The 14,982-nt window shown below is 39.5% G+C and overlaps 1 protein-coding gene across 1 annotated transcript; it reads right to left on the reverse strand.

Moving 5' to 3' along the window:
* Positions 1-719: 719 nt before the first annotated feature.
* On the reverse strand, positions 720-8,616 carry LOC127229950 (isopentenyl-diphosphate delta-isomerase 2). Its single transcript, XM_051195057.1, has 4 exons — positions 8,463-8,616; positions 7,633-7,725; positions 3,964-4,094; positions 720-1,159 (listed from the first exon to the last, which is right to left on the reverse strand). Exons 1-4 carry the CDS (start codon positions 8,602-8,604, stop codon positions 842-844), a joined length of 684 nt encoding a protein of 227 aa, XP_051051014.1. The 5' UTR covers positions 8,605-8,616; the 3' UTR covers positions 720-841.
* Positions 8,617-14,982: the final 6,366 nt, after the last annotated feature.

The following is a 14,982-nucleotide window of genomic DNA, read 5'->3' on the forward strand; positions in this document are numbered from 1 at the left end:
ACAATTTGTGAAATAAACTATTTTAAGAATTGTATTTGTTTAAATGATTGCCCTCTTATTTATCCAACTGAGTGTGATGGTGTGACTCTCTGTATTCTGTACAGCTACGGAGTATAACAGTGATGACAGGGGACATGTTACCCAGTTGTTGCAAGCCAGAGCAGGATAAGTAAGTATAATCCAGGTGTTCTAGTATTGCCAGTTTTGGTGCTTAACAGATTCTGCTGGATTTAGTGTCCTTGCGGTTTTCTCTACACAAAGCTTCAGGCCATTGAAAAGATGGCACTCCATACAACAATTGCCTCCGGTGGTTGTACAACTTTAATTTCTACGGCAATGACATCAATTCTATATGTGTGGGACTGTCTCTCCTTTAGTCCCCCTATTTCTAAAATAAACTTTTAAAAATTAGAAATTACATTTGGGGAAAATAATGTTTCTTCCCTGCACCAAGGCATACAAGAAAATAAAGCAACTGGGAAAAAGAGAAGATGCGGGAAGGGATGAAGCTGCTGGAGAGTGTTTGCCTTGCACACATAGAGCCTTGGGTTCAGTCTCCAGCCAGCAGCACAGAGTCGTTGGTTGGACAGTGGTGTAGGCCTGTAATCTGAGGACCAATGGAGGCAGGAGGATCAGAAATTCAAAGCCATCCTTGTACACTATGTTTTAAACTGGTCTGGGATATATAGCTCTGTGTCAAAAAAGAAAAAAGAAAGATATAGAGTTAAAGATAATGATTATGAATTTCTGGAAACTAAGAGTGTAACAGAGCCATGGGTGTGCCTCTGAGCTCAGCTCCTGACTGGGACATTTTCACAGCCAAGGCCTGATTTCCTGCTTCTTACACTCTGTGTATCTTATCATGCTCTTCAAACTGGGTCACTTCGTCCAAGTAAGGCCACCACCCACTCAGGAACCTCTCCACAATGATTCTCAGCCAGGGGGTGACTTTTACTTCACCCTGGGCCCCTCTTTCTAGGAGATCTTCCAGTTCCTGCAGGGTCAGGTAGCTGAAGCTGCTAATTTCACTGGGATCTGCGCTGATAGTGACATCCTTCTTGATAAGCAGAAGGTAACAGACTTCATGTTCTCCCCAGACTGCATCTGATTTTGCCTTATAATGATATCTCGTCATAAACACGATGTCCTCTAGAGAAACCTGTGACAGAAATTGACTAAATGTTAACAAAATTGATGTAAAATACACATGCAGAGAAATGAAGCAAATATATGTGTTTTCCTCAAAGATTAACGTTTAGTCATTGTTAATAAAATCTGATTTTATTATCATAGATTTAGTCTATAAAATGATGGATTTTATTATGTTATTCCCATGCACATATATAATATACTTTACTTACACACAACCTCTAACCTGTCTTTCCACTTTCTGTTGCCATTCCTCTTTCCTAGTCACTACCTTATCAAAAATACACATGCTCATGTGTGCACACACACAGAAGTCTAGACTCTGCATGTGAGAGAAAATGTGATAATGGTCTTTTTATTTAATTTTTTTTACATTCCAATTCCAGTTCCCCCTCCCTTTCTTCCTCCCGATTCCCCCCACCTCCCCCACCTCCCATGTGCTCCTTGGAGAGGGTAAGGCTTCCCCTAGGAAGTCTAAGTCTGTCCTATTATCTCGTTGAGGCAGGACCAAGCCCCATCTATATATTTTTCTTTGTAAGAGTTGATTTAGTCACATGCTTGCCATGTCAATTTTTCTCTTGGCAAATTTCACGGCACTGTGCATATGAGAACTGTAAGAGGTCTGCTGCCACCCATTGCTAATATCATAAATCACTTTAGTACATGAACTTGTATGTATTTTCAACATTGAATTTCTTTATCTTTTAATCTACCTAAAATCTTTTCTATATAGTATTACCATTTTATTTTTCCTTTCTTTCTTTCTTTCTTTCTTTCTTTCTTTCTTTCTTTTTTATTTTGGTTTGACTTTTCAAGACAGGTTTCTCTGTGTAGCTTTGGAGCCTGTCCTAGAACTCCAAGTTGATTGACCTCAAACTCACAGAGATCAGCCTGCCTCTGCCTCCTAAGTGCTGGGATTAAAAGTGTGAGCCACCAACACCCAGAAAGAATCTGAGTTTTCTAATCATCTTGAAGCTTCTTGTTTGTAATAATTTACTGTTCCAGTCAGAAAGGGAGGATTAAAGATTTCCCGACAAAACTTTAAAGGAAATTTTTCCTTAAACTGTTCAACATGAGCAAGGGACTTAATGGACCTCTGGATTTCTTTTTGGTTTGTGTTTACTCTACCTCAGGTATTTTGATTTCTTGGAATGTTCTGAAAGAGTTTGACCATTAATTTCTGCCACATATTGAATCCTGGCTCTGCTATTTCCATGAGATAAGTTTCTGTCAACTCTTTTTACTAAATTGGATACTTATGAAACCAAGTTAATGAGAGAGCAAAACGGGAAAAATATACCTTGCAGAGTAAGAGTTCTGTCTGCAGTTAAGACAGTTAAGAATAATTTCCTGCGTATATGTTTGCTTGACTCATCTGCACCTGATTGCTTTATCACCTATGGGTAGGAGTGCATAGGCAGAAAATATGTTCTCCAATTGGACCTAATACAGTGGCCATGAAGTTTTACCTTTTTAAGCTTCTGCAGAATGTGACTCATGGCTATTTCCTGGGAAGCCAGGCCAGTATTTAATTAAAGCTTGTCCCAAATTTGACTCAAAATTATGGTATTGGTTGTCTTTTTTACCAGTGGGATTAACATACTGTGATGTTAAACAGTCTGTTTAGTCTCACCATTCCTGTAGTCTTTCCAGTGCCTGTGATACAAAAGTACTTGTTCTTCAGATTCCAGAACGCTCTTGTGCATAGGTCAAACAGATTTTCCAAAATGAAGCAAACAAAACAACAGAAACCTACTTTTTTTTCTGTGTAAACTCTTTCTCCAAGTGGTTTAGGACAGATCACATAAACCATAACGTAACTGGTAGGTGCACTTCGCTCTCTTGATAAAGTGTAACACAACAATGACTTTGACCATCTGGGAGCTTATTCCATATCTCATCAAAACTGACTACTTTTATATAAGTTTAGTGTTGAAACCTTACAATTTTTTCAGGTTCAAGGTCAAGGGGTAATGCCCTTCCCCTGGCCAGAGTCCAGAGGTGAGAGTAGCTTGGGAAACACGAGATAAGGAGTATTAAAACAAAAATCTTAATTTTAGTTTTTTGAGGAATCTCTATGTTGATTTCCATGGTAGCTGTAATAGTTTACACTCCCACTAGCAGAATGTGAGGGTGGTTTCTTCACCAAATCTTTGACACCTTTTGCCGTAGTTTGATTTCTTCCCAAGAGCCATTTTGACTGGGATAAGACTGAATCTCATTGTAATCTTGAGTTGTATTTCCCCAATGGCAAAGTTTGTTAAATATTTTTTACATACTTATTGGGCATTTGTACTTGTGTTGAAAAGTTTGTTCAGTGCATTTGTTCACTTGCTGGCCAGATTGATTGCTTATTTTTGCCATCTTAATTTAGATGACTAAATTTTTTGTGAACTCAAATCTGAAGTTGGTTCTTTTGACCCATTACAATGGTCTGTGTCCTGTATTAAGGAAGTACTCCTCCACTCCTATATCAGGGAACCTCATGGAAAACTAGAAGCTTTCTGTAGAAAATAGCTATCCACTCTCAAGCCCCTGCTCCAGTGGATAAACCAAGGAATGTGCACAGCTGATCCTAGATGGTCTTAGTGCATATTTGCAAGTTCCTCCTCATAGTTTTCAAAAAAGCTGATTCCTCAATAGACTTGCTCTTACCCATAACAACTGAATTCACAAAAGCCCCATTCTCTCTATGTCATAGCACCTGGGTGAGGACAGAGGCACAGATATATCATCCTCAGACAGTGTCCAGCCTTTGCCCCTTGCTTCCTTAGATTTCTGGGGATACAACTGTTACTGGGCAGACATTGGTACCTGGTCCTGGGGGATGCCCAGCTCATCCTGCAGACGTCTCAGGGCTGCCCTCCTCACTCCCAAGGCATCTTTCTCTTCCAGTTCCTCAGGATTACTTAGCGGATGACTGGAACAGGAGTCAGTAAAGTGCCCTGGAGAGAAACGCATGAGAAACAATTTATTTATTCGTGGAGATAGATGAAACCAAACTGCAGTCTTCACAGGGAAGATCAACAAGGCATAGCAGATGAAAAAAGCAGACAGAGCCTGAGTCCCCGCTGGAGGGCTGTGAGGTGCACTCCTAAGAATCAGCAGCTCTGACTGCTCCCCTGCCCCTCCCACAAAGCTTGCTCACACATTTGTTGCACTATCTGAGTGAGTCTCATGCACGTTTGTGGACCAGTACAGCCAGGAATGGTTTAGAGTGGTGCTGAGGAAGCAGAGGGTTCACTTGAGAGTGTTGTGCTATTAGTTGGAAAGAAACCTCAGTGTTAAGACACTTACTGCTCTTACAGAGGACCTTAGTTCAGTTCCCAGCACCCACATCAGGCAGTTCACAAATGTCTGTAACTCCAGCTCCAGGGGAATCTGTGTGACAGCTAACTCCTGGATTATTGTGGAAGTTAGAAATGGTAGGTTTGTGAAAAGATGTCCTTCATGCCTTTAATCCTAGCACTCAGGAGGCAGAGGCTGGCAGATCTCTTCGAAGTCTACAAAGGAAGTTCCAGGACATCCAGGGCTATTACACAGAGACACCCTGTCTCAAAAAAACAAACAATAACAACAACAACAAAAAACCCAAAAACAAAACTAACAAAGAAAAAAAAAAAAAAGGTTCCCAACTCAGTTTATCAGTTTATGCTATAATCTCCTGGCCTCAGGAGGGTCTAAGCCATTAGATATCCTAAATTATGTTTTAAGTTTAAATTACTATGCTTAAGAGAACTACAAAACAAAAATGCCTCTAATCTATAAACCCCACGTGCCCAAAGACAGATTAACTTCCTGGAATGCTGGGGCTGTTGTTCATGTAAGTTAACAAGCCACAGGTTTTCATAGGTTGCTCCAACTGCATAGTTGTGATCACACACAGGTAAGAGCTATGTAGCAGGAAGTTCATCAGGATGTGTACTTGTTCCTGATTGGATGAAAGTGAAAAGTACAAAGCCTTGTGGGTTTTGCCTTACAAGCCACTGGCTAAAAGCAATTCAGTGCCATACTCTGGGGATTCTGGGTATGGACCTGGCTGGTATCCATGGTTCTGGCCATTGTTTAATAAAGCTTGCTTCAAATTTGGCTCAAAAATTGTGGTAGTGTTCTAATTTTTGCCTGGTGAGATGAAATCTGACATCTGCTTCTGGCTTCCAAGAAGCATCACACACACACACACACACACACACACACACACACACACACACACACACACACACACCCCTACGTAAAAATACATGAATTTATTTTTTCTAAAAAGAGAGTGTTGAGCTAAAGACACGCAATGCCAGAAGTGTAATGTAGGAAATCCCACCCTGCTGCTAAATTTATGTTCAAAACAGAGAGGATCTGAGGAGCAGCAAGTGTGGGAGGGCTTCTCCGAACTTCACTTGTCTGGCTATAGACAGATCATCTAAAATGAAAGGCCAAGTGCCCTCCTTTGATGACATCACTGAAGAGTCTGGGGGAACCTCTGCACTCAGAGAGCTCTCGTCACCTGTACTCTTCTGATAGCTCCTCCTTGAGACCTTGCATACCTGAGAAGCTTTTTTATCTGCGTTACATGATAAGCTCTGTTAACCATCACACAGTTTCTTCCCTTGTGTTCTTAACAGCAACTCACTCCCAGAAATCCTAACTCCATTCCCTTTTTGTAACACACAAGATGCTCTGTGGACTTCAATTACCTGGCTGTCTTCTAGAAGACATATCTTGTGGGATTCCCAGATGTCTGCATGTAATGAAAATTTTCCCACTTTTCACTGTCAGGTTTTTTTTTTTTTTTTTTTTTTTTTCCATACACTAAAACCATCATAGAATGGAGAGAAAAGTCTTCTGGTGTTTTTGATGCAGGGTCTCATGTAGCCCGGCTTGGCTTTGAACTTGCTATGAATCTGGGAATGACCTTGAGCTCCTGATCTTTTGCCTCTACCTCCCAAGTACACCTGGGGAATACAAGTGTATGCCACCATCCATTGCTTTTGCAATGAATAGATCGTTTTCAGTGTGTGTATTTGCTTGCGCTTGCAGTCATGTTTGTGTGCAAATGCACATACATAGAGGCCAGAAGATAGATAATTCAGATATCAGTTTCAGGAATACCATCTACTTCCAAGGACTTTCTCTGGCTTGGGAATAACCAATTAGTCTAGGCTGGCCAACAAGCACATGCCTGTTGGGCCTAAAAAGGCCTGCACAAAGGCTTAGTGGTACTTCCTGAGCCTGGCTATGGTTTGACGACCTGTCTTTGGCCTATCATTTCCTTATAGGAGTGACTCAGCAAAACTGCCTCTGCCCAGCTACTGCTAACATGGTGAAATATTATTGGCCCTTGCACCTCACCCCATACTGAGGTTCCACCCTCTTTCTCAATGCTATTATATAAGTGCATGCCTGTTATAGTAAAACAAGCTCCTGTTTTGACAAGGTTCCGGACTCAGTGTGGTTCTCTCCCGTGACTAAGAGGCGGGTCTGGGTCCTTAACACTCTGCGCCCTGCTCAGGCCCAAGGAGGGATTGGCAGAACCAGCTCCTTCCATAGCCCTACCTGCCAGAGGACCTGGCACATGCCACCATGCCCATCATTTTTTCATGGTTTCTGGAGATAAAACTCAGGTCCTCATTCTTGGAAGACACATGCTTTATCAACTGAGCAGTTCCTTCAGCCCTCTGACCAAGTTTTCATAATGGACATGGTGCTGGTTCCTTAACCTAGGTCATTGCAAACTCTGGTGAGGGCTTTTACTAAATTTCTCCTATTCCTTTCTTTTCAAACACTGAATACTTATTTGGGTCACTTTGCTGAAATCTTACTAAAGCAAAAAATACCCTTGCAAATACAGAAGTTAGAACACTCAGTTACCCTCATGGCACTTGACATGAGATGTGTTCAGTTCATACACTATGAACATCAATGCATAGTTATATGTCTAGAAGTTCCTGAATCTTTCTGAAGTTTTAGTTCAGCATCATAAAGGAGCCAGAGAATTTAACTTGCCTAGCAAATGCAGAGATGTTTTAGAAAATGACCAGGATATAGTCACTGAAAGAAGAGCTAAGGAAGGAAGAGATCTTGCATGGTCATTGTCCTCTACATTGAGGTTTTTATCAGCAGGACAAAGTATGGTTTCTAAAATCTGAGGGCAACTCATGCTAATACACATTAAATGCTGCTGGGCCCGGTGTGGGGGAAAAAAAAAAAAAAAAAAAAAAAAAAAAAAAAAAAGCATTCAGCTATTCAGGAAGTTGAGATGGAAGGATTACAAATCCAAGGACAGTTACCTGCCTCAAAATAAACAAAAGCAAAGGGCCCATAGTATAGCCAAAACATTCTAATGAGGCACCTTGGAGCAATACTAGGCTGATAAGCATTTGACTATTTCATCCAGAAAGCTGTCATCTACAGCTAGGTAATTCGTGCTGCAGATTTCTCCAGATTACATCACACGGGCCTGTTCTCTTTGAGTCATGATGAACTCACCAGGAAAAGTAAGTTTCGTGTCTGCTCGGCGCTGAATCAGAACCTTCTTCTCTGAGTTGAACAAAACAACACTAAAGGCTCGGTGGAGCAGCCCTGCAAATGCAAAGGTCTGAGTGTGAGCACACAGGACCGACAACCACAGGATGGTTGCCCACACTCATGTCTTCAATCTCTGTGTCTCAAAAGAAAAATAGATGCTTATAGCAGTTGTATACTTCAGAGACCATGGTTACCAAAAGTGTGCGCGCGCACATGCGCACACACACACACACACACACACAAATATTTTAAACACACAAACACATATAAAACTTGTAAGGGAAAATCAGTTCTAGATAGCAGCAAGCAAAGTTAGGACAAAAAGATTTTATTCAGGGCTATTGTAATAGGGAGAAAAGAGACCTCAGTATGGATTTGGGATAAACTCTTGAGTATAAAACGGACAAGTGGGCACTTACAGCCTAGTGGCAGAATAGGGAGGGGTAGGTGGGTGGAAGTATCTGGTGGGAAGAAATAAGAGGGATGAGGAGAGTTGGATGAGATTGGCAGGTTGAGTTGGCCTTGGTGCAACTTGATGCATGTCATTGATTCCAGCACTCTGGAGGCAGAGTAGGGCAGATCTTTGAGCTTGAGGTCAACCTGTTTTTTCAGGGGGAAGTGCACAGCTGCCTGCAAGGTTTAGGACTCTGATGGTGGTTGGTTAAACAGATAATTCTCTGTCCAATTGAGTTTCCTTTCCTGCCTCTTTATCAAATAAGGGGGAGGGAAAAAAGGAGAGAGAAAGAGAATGAATGAATATTGGATAGCAGACAAAGCAAAACTATGGTTACCTTTCTCGATGTTTTCATTTTGATGACAATTCCTCTTGGTGTCTGCACCAATGACCTTGTCATTTTCATCAACAACAATCAGCATTTGATCTAAACGCTGTAGCTGGTGTTCATCAACCCAGGCAACAGTGACATCAGACATGTCTGCTAGCTGTGATCTGACCAGAAAAGGATACATACAATTTCAACTTTTTGTGAAGATTATTATCATCTAATATTTTGCTGTTTGTTACCAAATACCTCAAAGGTCATCACATGCCTTCATTTCTCAGTGACAAAAAATACTATGTATTAATGTAGCACCTTTGTTAGCTACAAAAGGAGCATGATGTATTTTCAATTGTATCTTGTTGAACAGAGGATCTTGATGACTCTTGAGAATGTAACCTTCATGCTCCTTAGAGTCTTTTCAAAGAAGATTCAAAAGTGAACCCCCATAAAAGGAATCAATACTGAGGAAAAGTGCAGGTGATGCTGTTTGTAACATATTTTTATACAAAGGCAGGAAGGTTGGAACAGACATAGAGACATTCTTTAGCCTTTTACAAAGTTGTGTTCATCCATAGAAAGGCTGGTGTATCCTCTTTAGTGTCTCTAAGAACATATTGTCAGTAACATTTGTTTTCACCAAATCTTTCCATTGTTCTTTTGCTCTTGTTTGTATGTGCAAGACACTTTTGCTATTTAGCCCAGGTTAAGCTTAGTTAAACTCACTATCCTTCAGCAAAATCATTGTAAGTACGGATGTGACTGACATACCAGCCCCTATGCCTGGTCTTTTCTCTCTTTAGAGAAATGTGGAGAGGGAGATAAATATGGTTAATTCCTTATGCACGAGAATGTCACAATGAGACCCATTACCACATATAGCTAATATATGTTAATAAAAAAGTGAACAGTGAAATTGAAGACATGTACTTCTGTCACTTATCTTCATTCTCTTACAGTGCATTCCTCACTGTCTCAGTAAAGAAGCTGCTTAACTGGATTTTTGAATATGGGATAGGGCAAAAATCTAGAGGAAAATTTTACCAAATAGGAATATGATTTGATCAGTAAAAGAGTTCCTGGAGAGAAAGGACACACACTAATCACTACTGGATATTGGAAAATGTTTAGCTGATGCCCAGGCTGAACTTTGAACCACATATACCTTTAAGTGTGCAAGGACAACACTTTTTAGGATGTCTGCAGTTCCTAGTGTTTTTAATAAGAAACCACATCGCAAACTGTCTGGTTTCTGTCTTTTCATCACATCCTGCTCATTCAAGTTATCTATTTTCTTTTCCAGCTTATTCTTCAACTCCTGAAAGAATGTTCTAGGCATTACTCACTTTCACAACTGGACAGATCACACACACCATGCTGCTATGGACATGATAAACCATTTTCTAGTACTAGATGAATTGTTTTGTAAATTAGCTGATTATAGAATATTATTTTAACACAAATTTATACCTTAAATATTTTAGGTTTAACATTTTTAGTGTAGGATTAGGTAGCATCTTAAATAGATGATAGGAAAAGATTAATTGGTACTTGATGAGGTAACATACACTTTTTTTGAAAGTAATAAAATTATATTCTTGCCTCTAATGTTCTATTAATAATCCTTATGAATTTAAAGTTAAATTATAAAAAAATGAATGCATAAAAGAACTAGAAAATACATGCATTGTCAGGATATGCAATAATCTGTTGGAAATACCTTTTTTTAGATACAACTATGATAAGGGACATTTCAAGATACAACTAAATGGTTAATACATAAGTTTAAACCATCTTTCTGCAAGTCAGGAAAGCCATGGACAAAGAAAAAGAGAAAGCAAAATGCAACATTTTCATCTTCCTAATATATGACAGACCTAATATCAAGTTATCAAAAATTCTTATTTTAGAATAAAAAATGTATAAACATAGTAGAAAATCATAGAAGAGCATAAATATATAATTCAAATGTAAAGGAACCTGCTGTATCTGCAATCGGAGGGCCAGAGATCAAAGTCTCGGTGCAGTGGAGACCCGCTTTCTCCCTTCTGCCCTTTTATTCTACTCAAGCTTTCTGAAGATTAGATGATGTCCAGCCCATTGGCAGGGCATCCTCTGCTATTAAATCTGTAAATTCAGTGCTAATCTCTTCCTGAAACTCCCTCACAAACTGTAGTAATTACTTCTCCTGTTTTTTCTTTCTTTTCTTTCTTTCTTTTTTTTTTTTTTTTTTGAGAAAATGCCTGACAAAAGCAAATTTTATTTTAGCTCACAGTTTGAAGAGGCAGTCTATGATGGCAAGAAAGATTTTTAACTGTGTGCATGGTAGAGTGAGGCAGCTTCTCACATCACTGCCCGATAACATACAAAGATGAATTCTGATATTCAGCTCTTAGCCCCCCCCCTTCAGTCTGGAACAACCCAGGAGCTGTTCACAGGTGTGTCTCATAGGTAATTATGAATTTATTCAAGTTGACAAGAAGATTAACCATTACCCAGATACACAATAAGAATTAATTCACATCTGAGCATAGTGTTATATGTTCCCACATAAAGTTCACCCTTACTTAAAAGTAAATACTCATCTGGGCAGTGGTGGTACACACCTTTAATCTCAGCACTTGGAGGGCAGAAGCAGTCATCTCTGTGAGTTCAAGGCCAGGCTGGTCTACAGAGAGAGTCTACAGAGAGAGTTCTAAGACAGGGTTACACAGAGAAACCCTGTCTTGAAAACAACAGTAACATGCTCATAATTCCTCTAGCTGATGAATGGGCTTTATAACTCCAACAATTTCTAGAAAATTGCCCAGCTTAAAATAAAAAAAATAGAACAAAAACAAGGAGAGCAGAACAGAAATCATAAATAAGACTCAACTTCCTACAAAGAGAAGTATTTCCAAGAGTTCATGATACACCTGTGTTTGGGGGGGCTATGTAATAGACTTTCACAGTGACAGAAACTGAAGCTATAGACAATATTCATTTTATCTGTAAACATCAAACATGAATAATGTGCCTATACTTCAAAACAGTAAGAAAACTATACCATGAGATAAATTAGTAAGTGGTGACAGAAAAGATTCATAATATAGCATGTGTAATTCATTCAACATTCTCATCACTGAAAAGCCTGGTTTGAGGGTATACACCTGTAATTCCAATACTCCAGAAGATGAAGCAGGAAGATCAGAAGTTCAAGACCAACCTAACCTACATAGTGAGGCCTGACAAAAACAAGACAAAACAGGGTCCTGGAGAGATGGATGCACTTGTTGCTTTTGCAGAGGATCCAGGTTGGTTCCTAGCACCCCCATGGCTTCTCACAACCATCTGTAAGTCCAGTTCAGGACATCTGATGCTTTCTTCTGGCCTCTGTGGAAATTGGGTGCATACAGTGCACATTCATACATGTAGGCATTCACATAGAATAAAAATAAATGAATCTTTTTAAAAGGATAAACCGAGAACCTAATATCCATAAATTGTACATTGTTAAATTTATTGGCAATATATATTGCCCTATATTTTAAAAATGAAAAGATAAAGAACATTTTGAAATGTTGCATAGGGACTGGAGAGATTGCACAGCAGTTAAGAGAGCTTATTGATTTTACAGAAGATCCAGGTTCAGGTCCCAGTAGCACATAGTGGCTCATAACCTGTAGTACCAACTCTGCTAAATTAAGCACAGAAAGCATTAGAGGCAAATGCAATCAGGATTGTGTATCACTTTACAGTGTGTTCCAGGATAGAGTAGGGGGAAAGTTGTCACTGGGTTTCTTGAAGAATCAGGACCTAATACATAGAACACAAAAACATACTATGAAACAGCAAGAATGAAAGGAAAGTAGAAAGAAGATATAGAAAGATATAGAAGGAAGAAGAAAGAGACATTGTGATCGAATAACTTAAAGAACTTTCTTAAAAGAGATTGCACAACTATAACATTTTTTTTCCAGTGCTGACAGGGAACCCAGGTCCTTGCTAGGACTCTACCACTGAGCAAGATCCCCAGTGACACAACTTCCAGAGTGGCAGTCAATAACCATGACAGTGCCCATAGAGGCTACAGGAATGGAGTTAAGAAATATCAAAAGATTACTGGGAAAGGATGATTGTATGGAGACAAATGAGAAGAAGCATAAAGGGCATGAGCTATCAATGGGATACAGAGAAAGACATGGATACAAGATCAAGACAATCAAGTAATTGGGGGTAGAATTATAGCTCAGCAGTTAAGAGCACTGGATGCTCTTTTGAAGACCTGGGCTTGATTTCAGCTTCCCATTCTGTGGCTCCAACTGTCTATAACTCTATTTCCAGGGGATATGATGCCCTTTTCTGGCCTTCACAGATATATAGACACACATGTAGTGATAACACCGACAGACATAAAATGACAGTAAAACTTGAAAACAATAAGATAATATAAATGGACTGAGTTAAAAGGATCAGACAAAGAAGTGCATATATGAAGGAGACACACACACACACAAAAAAAAAAAAAAAAAAAAAAAAAAAAAAACAAGCATTTGAACCTGTCTTAGTTAGTGTTTCTATTCCTGTAACAAAACACCATGACCAATAAGCAAGTTGGAGAGATATTGCTGTTCATTATCAAAGGAAGCCAGGACAGGGTAGAAACCTCAAACAGGGTAGAAACCAGGAGGCAGGAGCTGATGCAGAGGCAATGCTCAACCTGCTTTCTTATAGAATCCAGGACCACCAGGGGCGTCAGCACCCACAATGGGCCGGGCCCTCCCCCATCAATCACTAATTAAGAAAGTGCCTTATAGTCAGATCTTATGGAGGCATTTTTTTTTTCAATTAAGTTTCCCTCATGTCAGATAACTTTGTGTGTCAAGTTGACATAAGACTAGCCAGCGCAGTACCTTTGAAAAACAGTAGCCCAGGCTGGACTTGCTAGGTGTGGTGGTACACACTTTTAATCCTAGCACTCATGAGAGAGAGGCAAAGGGATCTCTGTGAATTTAAGGAGAGCCTGCCAGAGCTACATTGAGGGACCCTGTCTCAAAAGAAAAAAGATCATTGAATTTAGATGGACAAGGAGCCAGGCAGATAGTTTAGTGGGGGAGAAGCACTTTCTTCCAGAGCAATGGTTCTCAACCTTCCTAATGGTTTGACCCTTTAATACAGCTCATTTTGTGGTGACCCTCAACCATAAAATCATTTTCATTTGCTACTTCATAGCTAATTTTGCAACTGTTATGAATCAAATCCCGCATATCTGACATACAGGACTTCTGGTATGTGACTCTTGTGAAAGAGTGTTTCACACTCAAAGGGGTCTCACTCACAGGTTGAGAACCACTGCTCTAGCATGTGAGGATGTGAAAGCTGGACCCAGAAGCTGTATCTATAATCCTAGTGTTGCTATGGTGATATGGGGGGGTGAAGATATAAGAATCATTGAAAACTCAAGGTCAGGGAGCCTGGTGTGTGTACATGGCAGCAAAGAGACTTGGTAAAGTGGAAGCTGAGGATCAACACCTGAGCCTATCTTCAGAACATGATACATACGTGCCTGAATGAATATGTACACACACACACACACAGAGAGAGAGAGAGAGAGAGAGAGAGAGAGAGAGAGAGAGAGAGAGAGAGAAAGGGAGAGAGGGAGAGAGGGGAAAGACACAGAGAAAGAGAGTTAAAAATATCAGAACAATACTTTTAGAATGACTTCCCTTGGAAAGGGTCTCAGTCTGTTGTTCAGGTATGAGTATGAGTTCTGCAGCAGTGGGCAAAGAACAAGCAGTGCTGGGTGTTGAGGTTTTTTGTAGCTGTCTTTTCTTCACTTAAAGAAAGAAGTTCCTTTTTGATTTCTAAATTTAGTTTTTTTTTCTTTAAAAAAACATCAATTGATGTTTGATTTTTTTCAAGGACTTTCCTACATGTATACATGAAATAGTCTTTTCCTACTAGTGTCCTAGTAGAATAACATAATCTTTCAGATGTTCAGTGAGCCTTGCTTCTTTAAATTAATTGTACTTGGTCATGGTGCTTATCTTTGTTATATGTTTCTGGATTCTTTTTTTTAATTAAATACTTTTGCATCTATATTCACTACAAATACAACTTTCTTGTGATAATTTTATCTAGTTTTAATTTCAGAGTATGTTGTACTCATATAATGATTTTAAAAGTATTGTTTCTTTCTCTACTTCTTGGAAGACCCTATGAAAGATTGGTATTATTTTCTATTACTGATTTATGCCATGACACTGTGCTGAAGATGAAACCCAGGGCTTTGCACCTGTTAAGCAGAGTTCCATTTGTAGCCTACACATTCATCCTATTTTCTTTTCAAATGTCTGGCAGAACCCACTAGTAAGGTCATCCCAGGTATATCCTTTGTTGTAGGGAGATTTCAAAAGGTCACCTCTTAAAGAGTCAAACAGGAATGGATTTACACCATCTCTTATAGATACAGGGATGGAGTCACATCACTCCCGATTTTTAATAATTTATGCTCTCTATCTCTATTTGTACCAGTCAATTCATGATTTATTAA

The sequence above is a fragment of the Phodopus roborovskii genome, unplaced genomic scaffold (assembly GCF_943737965.1).
Source record: "Phodopus roborovskii unplaced genomic scaffold, PHOROB, whole genome shotgun sequence".
NCBI classification, from domain to species: Eukaryota; Metazoa; Chordata; class Mammalia; order Rodentia; family Cricetidae; genus Phodopus; species Phodopus roborovskii.

Coding starts and splice junctions, on each gene's coding strand:
- LOC127229950 (XM_051195057.1), bottom strand. CDS start 8,604: ATGTCTGATGTCACTGTTGCCTGGGTTGATGAACACCAGCTACAGCGT. Junction 7,726..8,462: donor AAATGAAAACATCGAGAAAG/GTAACCATAGTT, acceptor TTGCATTTGCAG/GGCTGCTCCACCGAGCCTTT. Junction 1,160..3,963: donor TGGGCATCCCCCAGGACCAG/GTACCAATGTCT, acceptor TTTCTGTCACAG/GTTTCTCTAGAGGACATCGT.